The sequence below is a fragment of the Malus sylvestris genome, chromosome 17, assembly GCF_916048215.2.
Source record: "Malus sylvestris chromosome 17, drMalSylv7.2, whole genome shotgun sequence".
NCBI lineage: Eukaryota > Viridiplantae > Streptophyta > Magnoliopsida > Rosales > Rosaceae > Malus > Malus sylvestris.
In genome coordinates this window covers 7,132,210-7,148,163 of record NC_062276.1, presented here as the reverse complement: position 1 = coordinate 7,148,163, position 15,954 = coordinate 7,132,210, and the positions used below count along the sequence as shown (strand labels likewise).

The following is a 15,954-nucleotide window of genomic DNA, read 5'->3' as shown; positions in this document are numbered from 1 at the left end:
CGCAAAAATCAAATAAACACACAAATTCCCAAGTTACGATTTATTCATATTGGAATTAAAGGGGTTTTCCTTTTAATAGATGCATAGTTTAGAATGGGTCGAACTCAAATTAATTACACCCTCTTCGGAAAAATGAACGATGGTGAAATTGTGTTGAGTGAAGATGAACATTCATGGGAGATGAGAGCAGCAGAGGGATGAGAAAATTGGACGGAGTCAGATGTTTGGTTGTGTGGTTAAGGATGTTTTGTTCTAGGAATAGTCTACATATCAAGTTGTTTTAAAATGACACATGTTTATTTTTTATTAGGCCACTTAAGAGAGTGAGTAAATTGGGTACACTCCGGTGAGTACCGAAGTATTTTCTTTATATTTGTGACTCATGGGAATCAAATGACAATCAAATTATGGAAGTGGATAGGTTGGTACAAATCTATATATAAAGCGAGAGGTAGTGAACAGTGGGATTTTGTGTCATCGGCTTCGACAAAAATAATTGGACCAAAATGCCCCTCAGCCAAAAAAATCCAAAACCAGCCCAAAATAATATAAATATAAGTGGGAAGAGAGAAAAAAATAAAAAAAATAAAAGGGAAGAGAAAAGAATAAACAAATGACAAAGTTGACGGTGCCCACGTGAAGGGGAAGAAAAATATAATAAAAATAAGAAAAATCATGAATGTTGTGTTCAAAACATCTTAAGAGGTGCGTAGCGCTAGTGATAAAAAAAAAGAAAAAAACAAAATAAAAAAATATTGAAGCAATTCACGCATATAAATACATTTAAAATGTATAAGTCGCGCGTAATATGCTGTGATTCAAAAAATGTCTTTTGCACGCAGTTGTTTATTAATTATTATTTCTCAAATTTTAAACACCTAAGAGGTGTGTAGTACTGGTTATAAAAAGTTTCTTGCACGCACATAATAATGCGATTCAATTAGTTGTCAAATGATCTTTTTTTTTTAACAAACGATGTTATCTACACTAAGGGGAGAGAGTAGACTTAGCCTCATAATGGGCTAACAATCAGTTGTTTATTAAATATTATTTTCTAATCTTAATGTAAATTCAATATAATGTAGGTGGAAATTGAAAGACTGCTTTTATTAATATGTACTCAGTTGTTTTGATTAGTTAAATACCTCTTTTATTAAATGTATTTATTATTCATTTCCATCTACATTAATAAATACATTTAAAACATGTAAATCACGCGTAGCATATTGTGATTCAAAAAATACATTTTGCACGTACGTAAGTGCGTCCATGGAGGCTAGTATATACCATATATTTAAGGTCACGTATGTTTAATGCGTTTCAAACTTCATTTGTGGAATGGGAGTGCTTTCAGAGTCAAGGATGGAGGGCTTGGATTGCAGATATTAAACGTGGTTAAGGTAATGCGTTGTTAATTGCTTCCTCATTATGTCTGATTTGATTCCACCAGTGCGGTGGGATCAACTCCTTCAGCTTCACCAAGTTGGTTGGCACCAACCTTCATCAACGTTCGCCTTCACAGTGCGCTGATTTTCTGCTTGAGTACATTTATCTTTGTTTTTTTTTTTAAAACTTTAACGAAAAGTTCTTGCTACTGTTTATTTTAACGAATAATCATATTTTTACGCTAAAAAGTTAATCCTAGTAATATTCACTTTACTCTTTATTTTATCCTTATCGTTAAAACTCAAAGTTTTTAAGTCATTTTCATTAGTTTTCTTTTGTTTTTTTTATTTGACGCGTCATGTTTGCCTCCATTTAGCTAATTAAGAGGTTCTAAACAAACACTATGTGCCACTCGTACTGGTAACAAGTCAATTAGATGGTTTGAGCAGATGGAGATAGTGACAAACAAGGTTCTAAAAGATATTAGGCAATGGTCGGGCGGTGGGTTAGGACTTAGCACATAGGAGGCTAGGCGGGGCTTAAGCGGGCGCCTAGGTGGATTAGGTGGATTTAAGTAAATTTATTATATTTTCGTGTAAATAGTGTCTGTTTATACTTAATATATATATATATATATATATATATATATATATATATATATATATATAATTTTATCATAAACTACAAAATAAAATGACATATATATTATGAAGTACCATAACACAATGAAAACATGGGGAACAAACATATAATGTGTGTTTATTTAAGTATTCAACAAGTCTCTCACAATTTACTGAAAAAATAAAATGCAAAATGAAATTTATATATTTTATCTCTAGGTGAGTCGCAACTTCAGCGGGTCTAAGCGGACGCCTCAACAGGTCTAGACACCTTTTATTAATTTTAAAACGCCTAGGTATTAATCAGAACGATGACAAACCATTTAGACTTAGATGGCGCTATGTAGAAGTTTTAGAAGAGTGATGACGAAGTAACATAGCTTGATGATACTTCAAAACATGCGACATCGCAAGCTATCACATTTTTTTTGTTTGTAACATTACACTCACGAATGTAGAAATGTGTTCGCATTTATTTAATCTTTGAAATGATAAAATTTGAAATATGACTTAAAAATTTGGACATTCGAATCGTTCACATACAATCGTGGATAATTCCGTCGGTTATAGTACACTCTATAAACGTGTTCACAAATGGACCAAAAGGTGACTTACTTTGTCAAGTATTGGGGTGGGAATCTTAGTGGGAAAGAACGAGTACAGCTATTGGCCCCACTAAAAATGCCAAGTGGAATCCAATCCGACACGTCAGACCACAAATGAATCACAAGTGGAATCCAATCCATTCCCATCGGACTTTTCCCCCACTCGTTCAAATCGACACGTAGATAAAGGGATGTGATATCTACACACCGATTTTTATTTCTCACATATCTCGTTAATTTATATTTATTGATGTTCTTCAATTTATTCGAACAAGCTAAAACTAAAAAAATATGAAAGAAATAAAAAAGAAGTGTGAATACCGCGCTCCTAAATAATAAAGATAGCAGTAAATTCCATTCCAAGAAACTTTCCCCGCCCTCCTTCCCCGCAATAATTTCGAACACGTTTTAAGGGCTGCGGTCACGCTTCGCGTTTCCACGATGGAATAAAAATCTTCTGAGCTCACGAACCAGTCAACCATTGCGCGCTTCCTCTGCACTTTTGGGTTCTTCCTTTTCGATCCGAAAAGCCTTCTGGAAATCCGAGATTTCATCGACTTTACCGCCCGCAGGTCCAGTTTCTGGGTAGTTTAGATACCCTTTTCTTCTAGCTTATTTGGATCATGGTTAGAGGCTCACTCTCCTAAACTCACTAGATAAATTTTCCATTTTTTTGTACTTATCATTTGCCAAAATTGAATTTCCAGCACTTTTCTGATTCTATTTCCAAATGGGTTTTCTGTGAGTAAATTTTTGTGCCATTTGATATATGTTTATCCTGCAAAGACTGAATCTTTCAACTTGTTTATCACTACCAATGAAAAAAAATTCCTTTTTTCCTTGGATTAATCACCAATGAAATTGCATGGTATTGGATTAGTTTTGTGAAATTTTGTATTTTCGGAGGACACGAATTCAAATTGGTTGTAGAAAACTGCTCTTTTCGCGGTTACTGATTATGATTTTTGTAGTGCAGATAAGAGGCATAATGGCAAATTCTCACTTTGGGGAGGATTTCTTGAAGGATTTCAGAATTCCTAAGTATGTACTAGTGCCTGAATCAAAGAGTGAACATGTTGCTGATGTACCGCAGTGTCCGGTTTTAGTGTTTATCAACTCCAAAAGTGGTGGCCAGCTTGGTGGGAATCTTCTTGTAACATACCGTTCCCTTCTAAACGAAAATCAGGTACTTTCTATAGGGTTGAATGTTGTTAGATTTCTTGTTTAAGTAAATTGTAGCAATGGTCCATCAACTTTAATCAAATTGGAGTAATGATCCCTCAACTAAAAATCCATTACCATTGGTCTCTCAACTTTTCAAAATACGTAGTTATAGTCATTTTCATCAATTTCGTCAAAATTTTGTCAAAATAAGTTATGTTGGAATAACCATTTATATAATTAGAGTCTCTCAACTCATCAAAGTGTGTAATTATGGTTATTTTCGTCAATTACGTCAAAATTTTTGTTAAAACGAGTTATGTTGGAAGGACCATTGCTACAATTAGGTTAAAGTTAAGGGACCATTTCTCCAGTTAAATTAAAGTTAAGGAACCAATGGTTATAGATTTTTAGTTGAGGGACCATAGCTGCACGTTTTGATGAGTTGAAGGACCAATAGTAATGAATTTTTAGTTGAGGGACCATTGCTTCAATTGAGTTAAAGTTGAGGGACCATAGCTACAATTTACTCTTCTTGTTTTGAATATTTGGTTGAATATAACGTTTGGGTTTTAGTTTGAAGTTTTTATGAACCTGACCTTGAACTAAATAATTTTTAGGTTTATGATTTGGGGCAAGAGGCTCCTGATAAGGTGCTGAGCCAAATCTATGCGAATCTTGAAATGCTCAAGCGCAATGGAGATGAAGTCGCTACAAAGATTCAAGAGAGTTTGAGAATCATTGTGAGTCGAATTAAATCAACGTTAGTGGTGTGAATTTTCTATTTTTCATGACCTTGTGTGATGTTACCTTTTCATGTTTCTGACATGAATTGCCCCTCTAGGTTGCAGGTGGTGATGGAACTGCTGGTTGGCTTCTTGGAGTTGTTTCTGATCTCAGATTATCTCATTCGCCGCCAATAGCCACTGTACCACTGGGAACTGGAAACAATCTTCCTTTTGCATTTGGATGGGTAAGGAATTTCCTGTCCCGATGTCTTTGTTGTCTTAAAATGGATATTTCATATGTGGAAGACTGGTTGAGTTGTACTGCATGCAAATTACAATATGCTTTGACATTATGCAGGCAGACGGTAGTTACAACTTTGATTGCACTCATCTCTTTTTAAGACTCGTACTTTTTTCCCTTGTCTTTCTTAACTGTGAAGCGAGGCAAATCGTGTACAATCTGAGTCAAGTAAATTCTGTGTTTATACATGCTTGTTATATTTTTATATCAGTAGTTCTTTTTTCATTGATATATATATATGTATGTATGTATATATATATGTATATATATTTGTGTATATCGGTAAATTGAGGAGAAAACTTCTCCATTTTTTCATTGAAGTTTAAATGTTATATGTAATTTGTGATTGTCATGGTAGTAAGAAATGCAGCAATTGATCGCCAGAATCGTGCATGCATGACGTGCTGTTTGCTAATATACAGGGGAAGAAGAATCCTGGGACAGATCCTCAATCTGTGAAGCATTTTTTGGACCAAGTAAAGAGAGCCAAGGAAATGAAAATAGACAGGTTAGACAGTCATCATTGTTTCCTTTCACATCTTAAACTTTGTAAATTCACCTTCTGTAGATTCACAGCCCTGTTGCTAGATGTGTCAAATGATCAGATCTCATCATTTTAAATCTACTCTTTATTGTTCGTATATCTTAGATTTACCTGTTTCCATATGATGGAGTGATGAAGTATTCTGACTAATTTGTTCACTCTTTTTCTCGTTAGGTCATTAGTGCATTTTCTTTGTAGTTTTAACCATTTGCCTCTCATTTTTCCCGTAAATGAAAGTTCTAGTTTTATTTTTCCTTCTTTATTCTGATATAGCTGGCACATTCTCATGAGGATGAGGATACCAAAAGAAGGTCCGTGTGATCCCATTGCGCCTCTTGACCTACCACATTCTTTGCATGCATTTGGCCGTGTCTCTGATTCAAATGAGCTGAACGTGGTAATTATCCCTATTCTCAATATAGTAGAGTTCTGACTTATCTGGTTCATTAGCCAAGAGAACCAGTCTCAGGGATTAGCAGACAGATAGAATCAGCTATTGCTAAGCCAAGATTCAGGAGCTGGGTCCGCTTGCTATTGGTGGCTGATTTTTTTTCTTTGCAAAATTAAGCTCCATGTCAAAATGTTACTTTAAATGATTGCATTACTTTTGTTAAGCTCAAAGCTCTTCTCTTTCTTGTTAGATACAAACCTTTGGGGATGTTTTATAGGCACAAACTTTCGGTGTTTTGCAGGAAGGGTGCCATACCTTTCGTGGGGGATTTTGGAACTACTTCAGTATGGGTAGGAGTTCTTCCCTTGGAGTCCTGTCAAGTATTTTGAACATAAATCTGCAAAGCTATCTTAATCATTCTAGTAAATCTCTCCTTTTGTCAGTCCATTTAAGTCCCACCGTTGTACATTCAAAATAAGACGATTAATTGTTTATCAATATCTTCTCTCACTCAACTGTGTTTTCTGAAATGAACTCTACATGTTTGTGGTTGTGTTTAGGAATGGATGCTCAAGTATCATATGCGTTTCATACTGAGCGAAAGCTGCATCCCGAAAAGTTCAAAAATCAGTTAACCAATCAGGTATGGAGTTTCTGCAAAAACCATTTTTGTTCATGGACATCATGTAGTAAACGCATGGACATCACGTAGTAAACGAATGAAAACTATTTTGATCTTGTAACAAATTCATAATATTAACATCAGCTAAAAGGTTGCTTGTTTGTTGATCAGGGTATTCTAGCTCATTTTTATATGTGTCATATACAGTAAACTATGCTTACTCCTGTGTCTTTTTAATTCTAAATACAGGCTACTTATGCAAAGATTACCCATTCACAAGGCTGGTTTTCTTCTTCTCCTTCTCAATCTACTTCACGGTGAGCATCTAGAGAATTGCCCGTCCAGCAAGGAATCGCTTTCTAAAACATTCTTTACTGAATGTGAAGTTTATTATCTCTCTTGAAATAGGAACATAGCGGAGTTCGCAAAGGTGAAGATCATGAAAAACCATGGCCAATGGGAAGATCTCCAAATTCCTCCAAAGTACATTGCTTGCTCAATGCAAATTTCTTTGCACTGTTTGTTTCCCCCTGTTTTCTCTCCGGAACTTGATGTATTTACGTTTGATTTCCCTTTGCAATTATGTCTTATTAAACTTTCTGTTTCTATGTCCAGTATCAAGTCAATTGTGATCCTCAATTTGCCTAGCTTTTCTGGTGGATTTAATCCTTGGGGAGTCCCGGCTAGGAGGCATAATGTTAGTTCACAACACTCCCCCTTTCCTCCTTTTGTTTTAGATAAGTAGTTGAAATACTCTTTATATTGGTATTTCTCAAATCTAACATATTTGGTGGATTATGACTTTACAGGGACGTTTTACTCCAGCATATGTAGACGATGGTCTTGTTGAAGTTGTTGGATTTCGAGATGCATGGCATGGGCTTGTTTTGCTTGCGCCGAAGGGACATGGGACTCGTCTTGCCCAGGTATTTGATCAAGAAGTTAAATCTACGTTCATAAATCAATTGTACCGTCCAGCATTGGGTATTTACACACTATTATTTTTTTTATCAATGATAGGCCCACCGTATTCGCTTTGAGTTTCACAAGGGTGCAATTGATCATACGTACATGAGGATCGACGGGGAACCCTGGAAGCAACCCCTCCCAGTTGATGATGAAACTATCATGGTTGAAATATCTCACCTTCACCAGGTGAACATTCTTGCTCGACATGGCTGCAGGTCTAAAAGCGTTCACAATCCTGAGTCACACAGCAGCGAGGGAAATGAGGAAGAGGATTGGGATGATGAAGAAACTCGTGAATCGGCAGAGTATAAGAAGTTTGGTGCAGCAGACACATTTAAGCTCCCGGAAGAGATTGATGTTTCGCATCTCAGTTAACTTCTTATTAAGTACTGGTTTGGTACTGAGGTGATTTTATAAAAAGTGGGTATAAAAAAAAGCTGAGCTCAAAAAGGTGTTTGGTAAACACTTAAAAACAGCTTATTTTCACACTTTTGGGTGAAAAAAAGCTGAAAACGTGAAGCAGCAAAAACGAGCTTATTCTCACATCATAGCAGAAACAACTTTTTTTTAAAGCACATCAATACCAAACCAGCCCGAAGTAATTTGTTTCTCAGTCCTGTCCAATTCCCCTTATGATTGAGTGAGATTTCTTTTGGAATTTCGTAATCATCCTAGTAACATTTCTAGCAGGAATCCATGGAAGATCTTTCTATCAGTATTGTTGTGCTTTCTAGGGTTCTTACTTAGCAACCCCATTGTTATCTAGCTGTAAATGATTGATTTATGTGAATGAATGCAAATAATTATTCTCAAACCCAATGGCAGTGAATTAAATCGAGAATCGGTTACTGCGCTGACGCCATTTTTGTTGTCGTCTTGAGAAAGACAGAGAGAGACAATGAGAAAATTAGTTTTACTATGGGGAACTCGATCCAAATTTTGCACATCGAGAATTGTAGTTACAAGCTATAATACACTTCTTTTCAGTAAAACAAAAGATATTGATGAGAAACAAACTTGTAAGATATGTCGGTACATAGGCTGTTGCTGGATCACCACTGCAAGCAATACACTAGAACTGCAAACGTACAAGCTGATGAAAGGTACTTGTCTAAGTATAAAAACTCCAACTCTACCTCAAAAACCTTAAAAGATTTGGGGATCTTCAGCTTCGCGGAGAGTGATCAGCTTTGATGGAGCCACCACTCCGATCACTGGCTAACATAGTCATAGTCCCCCAAACATTTCGTAACTGTTTCACTGGCCTTCTGTGTTTCCACCCGTTCTTCTCTTTTCTTCTTCTCCCTGAAAGCCAAATTCAGTGCATTCAAATATGATGGAGAGCAGTAAGCACAAAAGCTTACCTGTCCTTGGATCATAAACTACAACCTAAGCTATAGATAATCGAACTGGAGCTATGAATTTTAATGTTAGGCAGTACAGGGGATCAACCGGTATGATGTTAAAGTGTCAATTGGTGGATGTCGTATTAAATGTGATTACGAAATCAGTCGATTTGAGGATTATTATCATGTCTTATCTTATATATCACATGTAATGCTACGAGTTCAATAACTGCTATGATCCTGGGATTTGTTACCTGTCCACATATTCCCTTAGCAGTTCTTTGGCCTGAACCAGCTTGGAAAGCAGATTGCGGTACACATCAAGGTCCCGGTCCACACTTCTTTTGTCAATGTTTAAGGCTCCACATAACTGTTGAACAGAACCAAAGTGTACATGCTCAATCATTGCTATCATCGTGCAAGGCCATTGAATAATTGAATCCAAACAATCATTAACTCAAACAAGCTCAAAATGCAGTAACCTAATCACTTGGCCGAATATCCATCATTGAGCCGTAATGTTCATAGGACTGGAAAGTCTAACCTTTTCTAATACTGTTGGTTCAGTTGCTTTTGCCACCTCAAGAAGACGAAAAAGCCCAATAGCAAAGAAACGACTGTAGCTAAAACTTCCTTTTCCTGCTGCCCTCTCTGCAATGTCCTTCAGTGCTGCCTCAACTTCTCCTTCTCTGGATGAGAACTCCACTAATGAACTGGAAGTTTGCGCCCTAGCCCACTCTTCCAACTTTTGTGCATCAGTTCTGTAGTGCTTAGCATTGAAACTTATCTAATCAAGATAGAGACTTATCTCAAACATATTAGAAAGAGATTGATCATATGTGAATTAGGATTCATTTTCTTTTTCTACAGCATCTTAAGCACATTATTTTATCAATCAACCTTCTGCCAGAAACTAGGAAATTCTGGTGTAGAACTATGAAGTTAGTATGATTCCGATGACCGGAAAAGAAACTATCTTCTTAATGGGATATTCCTTGGTTATCACATAAAGGACTGCATCATAGCAATATCAGTCTCAATTAGCCACTTAATATGTTTACTCAGTTTTCATTTTTTTTTTCAACCTCATAATATGTTTACTCAGTTTTCATATTTTTTTAACCTCATAATATGTGATCGTCACAATTTACATACCACATTGCTGCATTTCAAATAGTTAAGCACGGCAGAAAACAGAGAAAATAAATCCCTAAAGAAGATAAAACACAAGTGACAAACCTGTATTGCTCTGGGTCCTTATTTAACGCTTTAATGTACGCTTGGAAGATTGCCTCTCGATCATCATCGCTGGGGTATCCATCCATGAGCTGATCGTATACAGTGACAAAACCAAGAGCGAACACAGGATCATACCGGTATGTCCTCTTGTACTTCATCAAATGTTGCTGCACAATCAGCTCCTGCAGGACACTGTTGTAAACGCTAGGGATTGGTCGCTTATACGCCTTCAAAAATTTCAACTTTGTATCCGCCACAGTCGGAGGATCTGCAAATCAAGTAATCATACCACATAATGACCAAAAATGTTAAGCACAAAACTTTGACTAATAAAAACTCTGATTCAACTCAAACATATCGATTCGGAAACAGAAAACCGGTGCTGAGCAGCTGAAGAATATGAACATTTACAGTATAGTTAGCCTCATTCATTAAGGACCCATTCGTCTTGTTTCACAGGATTACACAAAATGATTAATAAAAATCCTTCCTTTCCATATCTGCAAGTCAAAATTCTACTTTCAACAAAAAAGACCATAATTTGCAGACAAAGGTTTAGCCATACTCCACCCTCTGCATCCAAGTTCAAATACCGGCTCGTAGTTAAATGAATTTAGTGTAATTATCTTGTTGTTTGTCAAAAAACAAAAACGACCATAATTTGGCAAGAAAGAAAGTGCATTAAATATAATTAGATCGAACTTAATTATACTTTAAACATTGTTCAATGCACAATATTTTTAAAAATAAATTAAGCTTTGGCAGCAAACATATAAAATAAAGATCCAGTCAAGTTCCCGAGAAAATGCAGCAAATTTAAACGATTAAATGCCATCAAACAAGTAACCAAGAAAAACCCACCTGACGATCCTGCCATGCAATGAACCACCATGCGAGAGCTCGAACTCGAAGCTCGAATTCCACCGCTACGGCTGGAAATGCACCTACGGAATCGAAGGCCATCGGCGTTGGAAGCCAAATTCCGAGTGGACGAGACCACCGATTTTCTATCAGAGCATGGACTGAGTGCCGAGAAAGACAGAGCAGCAACAGCCGCCATTGGAGAGAGAGAGAGAGAGAGAGAGAATTTAGCGTTGAAAATTTTCCGGGAAAATTTTGAGCATGGTGGAGAGGGAGAGAAGATTTCGTGGGTTTTAGAATTTTAATTTATATATTAATTGTAGTTGAGAAGTGTGGGAGTGGGAGAGATAGAGGTCCACGAAAGGAAGGGCTGCTTATCCAGTGTTTGATACGATTTGTGAGCCAGTAATTTTGTGCCCAGTGCCGTGCGGTGCACTACAAGAGAGAGATATTTTAATGGGCCGGGTTGAATTGGATTGGACCGGGCCGTTTTATTTTTTGGCAAAGACTATGATTTCTTTTCCCTTTATGGGTCAACTAGCCTCCATGCACAAGCTCATGAGCATGTAGAATGTATTTTTTGAATTACGACGTGCTACGCGCGACTAACACGTTTTAAATGTATACATATGTGTAAATTGACAAAAGGAAGGTCAAATATTTGAAGTAAATGAATAATCTTAGATCATGCTAGAAGAAATCTCTCATAAACCAATTAAAGCAGTTGAATTCACATAATAAAATCGGTCTCTATAGAATTTACATTAAGAATAGAGAAAATAATATTTAATAAATAATTGATTGAACCACATTATTGCTAGCCCATTGTGAGGCTAAGCCCACCCCCTCCCCTTTAGTGTAGATAATATTATATGTTAAAAAAAACAATCATCTAACAACTAATTTAATCACATTATTATCCGCGTGCGAAAGACTTTTTTTATAACCAGCATTACACGCCTCTTAAGATGTTTTGAACGTGTTTAAAATAGTGCAAATAATATTTAATAAACAACTTATTGAATCACATTGTTGCTAACCTATTGTGAGGCTAAGCCCACCTCCCTCCCCCCTTAGTATAGATAATATTGTTTGTTACAAAAATAAAAATCATTTGACAACTAATTTAATCACATTATTATCCGCGTGTGAATGATCTTTTTTATAATCGGCATTACACATCTCTTAAGATGTTTTGAACATGTTTAAAAATAGATAAATTGAATCACATTATTGCTAGCCAATTATGAGGTACTAATTAAAAACAAAAACAAAAAAAAATCACAAAATAATTTAATTATTAAAAGATACTATTAAAATGACGAAAATGCCCCTACCTTATTTGATGCTTTATTTTGGGATGCCTTTGAAGTTTTTTGTTTTGGGGGAATTTTTGTCCTTTTTTTTTTGTTGAAGCTTGGTGACACCAAAACACTATTCACCTTTTCTTCTCTCTTTATATATAATAGATAAGTATGATTTGATTATTATAGTTTAAGTGAAGTTTCACTTTGATCTTTAATTGTTGCAACCTTCACTTGTAAATGAGAGATTTGAAGTTTGATTATCATCAATGACGAATTTGAACCATATTATTGCTAACCCGTTTAGTGTATTGTTTGTTAAAAAAAATATGTTGCGATTTAGGTTTGTAGTTTAATAATTGTGTGATTGAGGGACAATAATTTTCTTAGAGTTTTTTTTTTAATTTAAGAAATTAGCGAATTGAGAAGTGTGTGCGTTGTATTACGACATTGAAAAGTCAAAATTAGAGATTGCTAAAAAAAAAAAGAAAAAAAAATGCAAAAACACTAACCCACCTTTACATATGTCACATAAGTAGTAGTGACCAACAAAACCACAATTAAGGTATTGTCCTTAAACAACAACAATTAATAAACTACAAAGATTGAAATCGCAAGAATTGAAACTACAAGAACTGAAAGTGAAATTTTGCTCAAACTATAGGAACTAGAATCATTCATTGCCCATTTTTATTGGACAATGTGGTAGCCTCTCTTATTTATCGTTTCAGAAAGAAAGATTTGACTTTGAGATCTCTTGTAATACTAATAAAAACTTAGTTAGTGGAAGACTGATATTGATATAAGTAACTTGATTATTAGTTCTTACCTAATTTTCAACTAAATTTGGCCACTTTGAAAACTCATTAATTTGTCTAAAACATTAAGCTCAAAAGCACTTTTAACGTATTGTTGTTGTTGTTATACCATTAAATCTTAAGTTTTATTTTATTTCCATGTTTTGATAGAAAAAAGTTGGTATCCAAACTTTGAGTTTCCTTCCAATATTGAAAACGATTAACAAAGGGTAGTAGGCTTCCCCATTCGAGTTTACAGTTATTTACTTTTTGAATAAAGTGTTGCTATTCAAACCATATTTACTAATCACATTGTTGACACATTTTTCTATATATGTTGCTCTCACAGATGTAGATATGGCTATCTATTCGCTAAGTGGTCATCAATATACATAAATTTAAGTCTATGCATTATATGTAACAAATGATACATGATAATCATGAATGGTTCAATATTGTAGGAAATAGGTTGTTGGGTTTCTACCCATAATTCCGAGTTCGAAATTTCTTCATCTTCTAAATTATTATAATAGTTTCAAACTTTCTCTCCTCCTCCTAAAAGTAAAATTTATAAAAATTAAAAAAATTAAAAAAAATTAAAAAAAGATGAATGGGGTGGAGTGGTAGTGAATCTAGTGATTAGCTTCTAAAGTAGTAAACAAAATCCAATACTTAAAAAGCAAATTAAAGGATATTAAAGGAAGTGTGTTAGGTATCAATCATATCCTTGCAGAGCTAAACGTGTATATGCTAATCTTCCACCCATGTGATAATATGCCTTACTTTGCTCCAATGTCGATGAAGGGAACGTGCACCCTATTGTTTTTTAGTTTCAGTCCACAACCATTTCCTTAATTAAACCATAGGATCATATATTGTATACGAGAAGAGGAGCATAGCTTGGGAATCCATCAAAATAAACAAGCAAAGTGAGAGAAAAAAAAAATGGTTTGATCTGTTGATTGCTATAAATTTGAAGCGAATACGGAAATATAATGCCAAGTGGAACACCACAATGCTGCTCCCTGATCCTCAATGTAATTTAATATTTGAATCACTCTCAATGTCATGTGGATTACTTTCCACTCGGCTAGCTACAGATCGCAATTCATATCTTTTTTTACTTTTTAAAAGAGGGCCAGCAGGTGCTTTTGCTACTGCAGTTCACATTTGCTACTGCAGTTCACATTTCCGAAGGTTGGAAAGATTCATAAAGTCATATCTAATTATTAATTTGAATTACAGTCAAACTAAATTACTCCACTAAAATTTTGCAGCTATTATATGCTAATGACCTTTTCTCTGCCTATATATGAAACTTGGTTTCCCAAGTTCTAAGCCACACCCAAACGACTAAAACACTACTTTCATTTGAAATGATTCAAATATCAGAAGCAATGCAAGGAAGAGGAAGCACTAATAGAGACCAAGCGTCTAAAGGCAAGGCATGTCGCAAGGAATTGGCCACAGAATTTTCTGGTGCTGTAAACAACAAGAATAGTACCAGCAGCTGTGATCATCAGTGCAGGCTTAAACAGCAGGCTGAGGAATCTCTCCGGACTGTAATGTACTTGAGTTGTTGGGGTCCTAATACATGAGAGACGATGAGTCTTAAGTACTATTCCTAATTACCTACTAATAAATATCTGGAAATTCAACTCCCAATTAACCTTTGTTAATTAGTGTTTAATTAGACGATCCATGCAGATGCGGTGATGTGGTCATCGATCTGTATTACTAGTCCTTTTGTTTTCTAGTGTTAATAATATGTACAGCTAATTTTGTTGGATTAATTGTATGAATCAAGATCTTGATCTTCCCTCTTTCCCCGTGCAATGTTAAATATTATGTGTTTTTTATACGAGTTGTTATTGACACTCTAAAAATATCATCCTACAGTATGTATAAATTTTCTTTTGTACTTTTATAAAAGTGAAGTACAGAATGGTCTCTTTGGTGTCTCAAAACATTTCTTTTATATAGTAAAGAAAGAGAGAAAATTTTGAAAGATGATGAAATGGGATGAAACAAATGACGGTTTTTAATCTAGTTTTTTTTTTCATTACCCTCTCATGCACAAGTTTGTATTTGTCAAGAACAAAATTGCAGAGCATGACAAGGCAAGTATTTATATAACTAGCTATTTTGCCTTAACAAAAATTACATCCCGTATGTGGGCTTGAATCCAAAACTCTCTTTCCGAGGAAGAAAGCTCAACTGCATAGTTCTAGCATAATAAGGAGAAGATAGTACATTACATGCACAGTATACATATGGTTATTTTAGTATTGTAACGCGATCCGTCTCTCTTCCACTTTAACCTTCTTCGTCACGGCATCATAGATGGTAGGAAACCTTATTTCAGAATACATGTGATGATGATAAGGCATGATTGATGTTGCCTAGCTTCTTCTAACTTTTACAAAATTTGTTAATTTATAGAGTGTGGCTTTTCGGATCATGTTAAACGGGTATTGGTTAAATTTTGGGTTTCTTGATTGAAGTAATGGCTACTAGCTTTTAGAGTTCAAAAGGTACTGATGATATATAGATGAGTTTAAATTTGTAAATAATGTGATCACCAAGTAACATTTCATTTTTATCCTAAATTATGTATGGGATGATATTGATTGATTCTAACAAATGAGTGAAGTCATGGCCGCAACTTGAGTAGAGGTAAGTATAGGATTATTGAAACCGTAATTTGAAAATGGCAAAACGGATCAAGTTGGTACGAAGCATAACGCAGATTCGATAAGATTATTTTGTTTCCTTCTTTTCGATTAGACGAAAACGGATCCGGTACACAACGTACAGTAGCACGAAATGGGTTGTATTCGTACTTATCAGGCACACCATACTGAACGATGGAGATAAGACCATAATCACTAGAATATACAGCAGGGATGAAAGGGTGCATGATGGCATGATGGCATGATGCGTGATAGCATGCAACTGAGACAAATAAGCTGAGATCACAATATTGGGGTCCTCCTTCCGTTACTATTTTGATCAAATTTTGCAAAAACAAGGTGCAAGACCCCTGGTTTCTTCACTGAAAACCACTGCATAATTTGTCA

At 35.3% G+C, this 15,954-nt stretch overlaps 2 protein-coding genes across 4 annotated transcripts; one reads left to right on the top strand and one right to left on the bottom strand.

Moving 5' to 3' along the window:
* The first annotated feature begins 3,001 nt into the window (after nucleotides 1-3,001).
* LOC126610475 (diacylglycerol kinase 5-like) lies at nucleotides 3,002-8,141 on the top strand. Of its 3 annotated transcripts, none has more exons than XM_050278533.1 (13): nucleotides 3,002-3,196; nucleotides 3,588-3,797; nucleotides 4,393-4,515; nucleotides 4,617-4,745; nucleotides 5,224-5,309; nucleotides 5,619-5,742; nucleotides 6,038-6,086; nucleotides 6,297-6,379; nucleotides 6,608-6,675; nucleotides 6,767-6,841; nucleotides 6,974-7,055; nucleotides 7,168-7,284; nucleotides 7,379-8,141. In XM_050278533.1, exons 2-13 carry the CDS (start codon nucleotides 3,600-3,602, stop codon nucleotides 7,700-7,702), a joined length of 1,458 nt encoding a protein of 485 aa, XP_050134490.1. In that variant the 5' UTR covers nucleotides 3,002-3,196; nucleotides 3,588-3,599; the 3' UTR covers nucleotides 7,703-8,141. The 3 variants fall into 3 exon arrangements, with proteins under 3 accessions (XP_050134490.1, XP_050134489.1, XP_050134488.1); XM_050278532.1 differs by having other exon boundaries at nucleotides 3,003-3,183; XM_050278531.1 differs by having other exon boundaries at nucleotides 3,003-3,237.
* Nucleotides 8,142-8,226: 85 nt separating this feature from the next.
* Nucleotides 8,227-11,120, bottom strand: LOC126610476 (protein THYLAKOID FORMATION1, chloroplastic-like). Its single transcript, XM_050278534.1, has 5 exons — nucleotides 10,774-11,120; nucleotides 9,913-10,180; nucleotides 9,218-9,434; nucleotides 8,928-9,043; nucleotides 8,227-8,632 (listed from the first exon to the last, which is right to left on the bottom strand). The coding sequence occupies exons 1-5, from the start codon at nucleotides 10,970-10,972 to the stop codon at nucleotides 8,539-8,541; spliced, it is 894 nt and encodes a 297-aa protein (XP_050134491.1). The 5' UTR covers nucleotides 10,973-11,120; the 3' UTR covers nucleotides 8,227-8,538.
* Nucleotides 11,121-15,954: the final 4,834 nt, after the last annotated feature.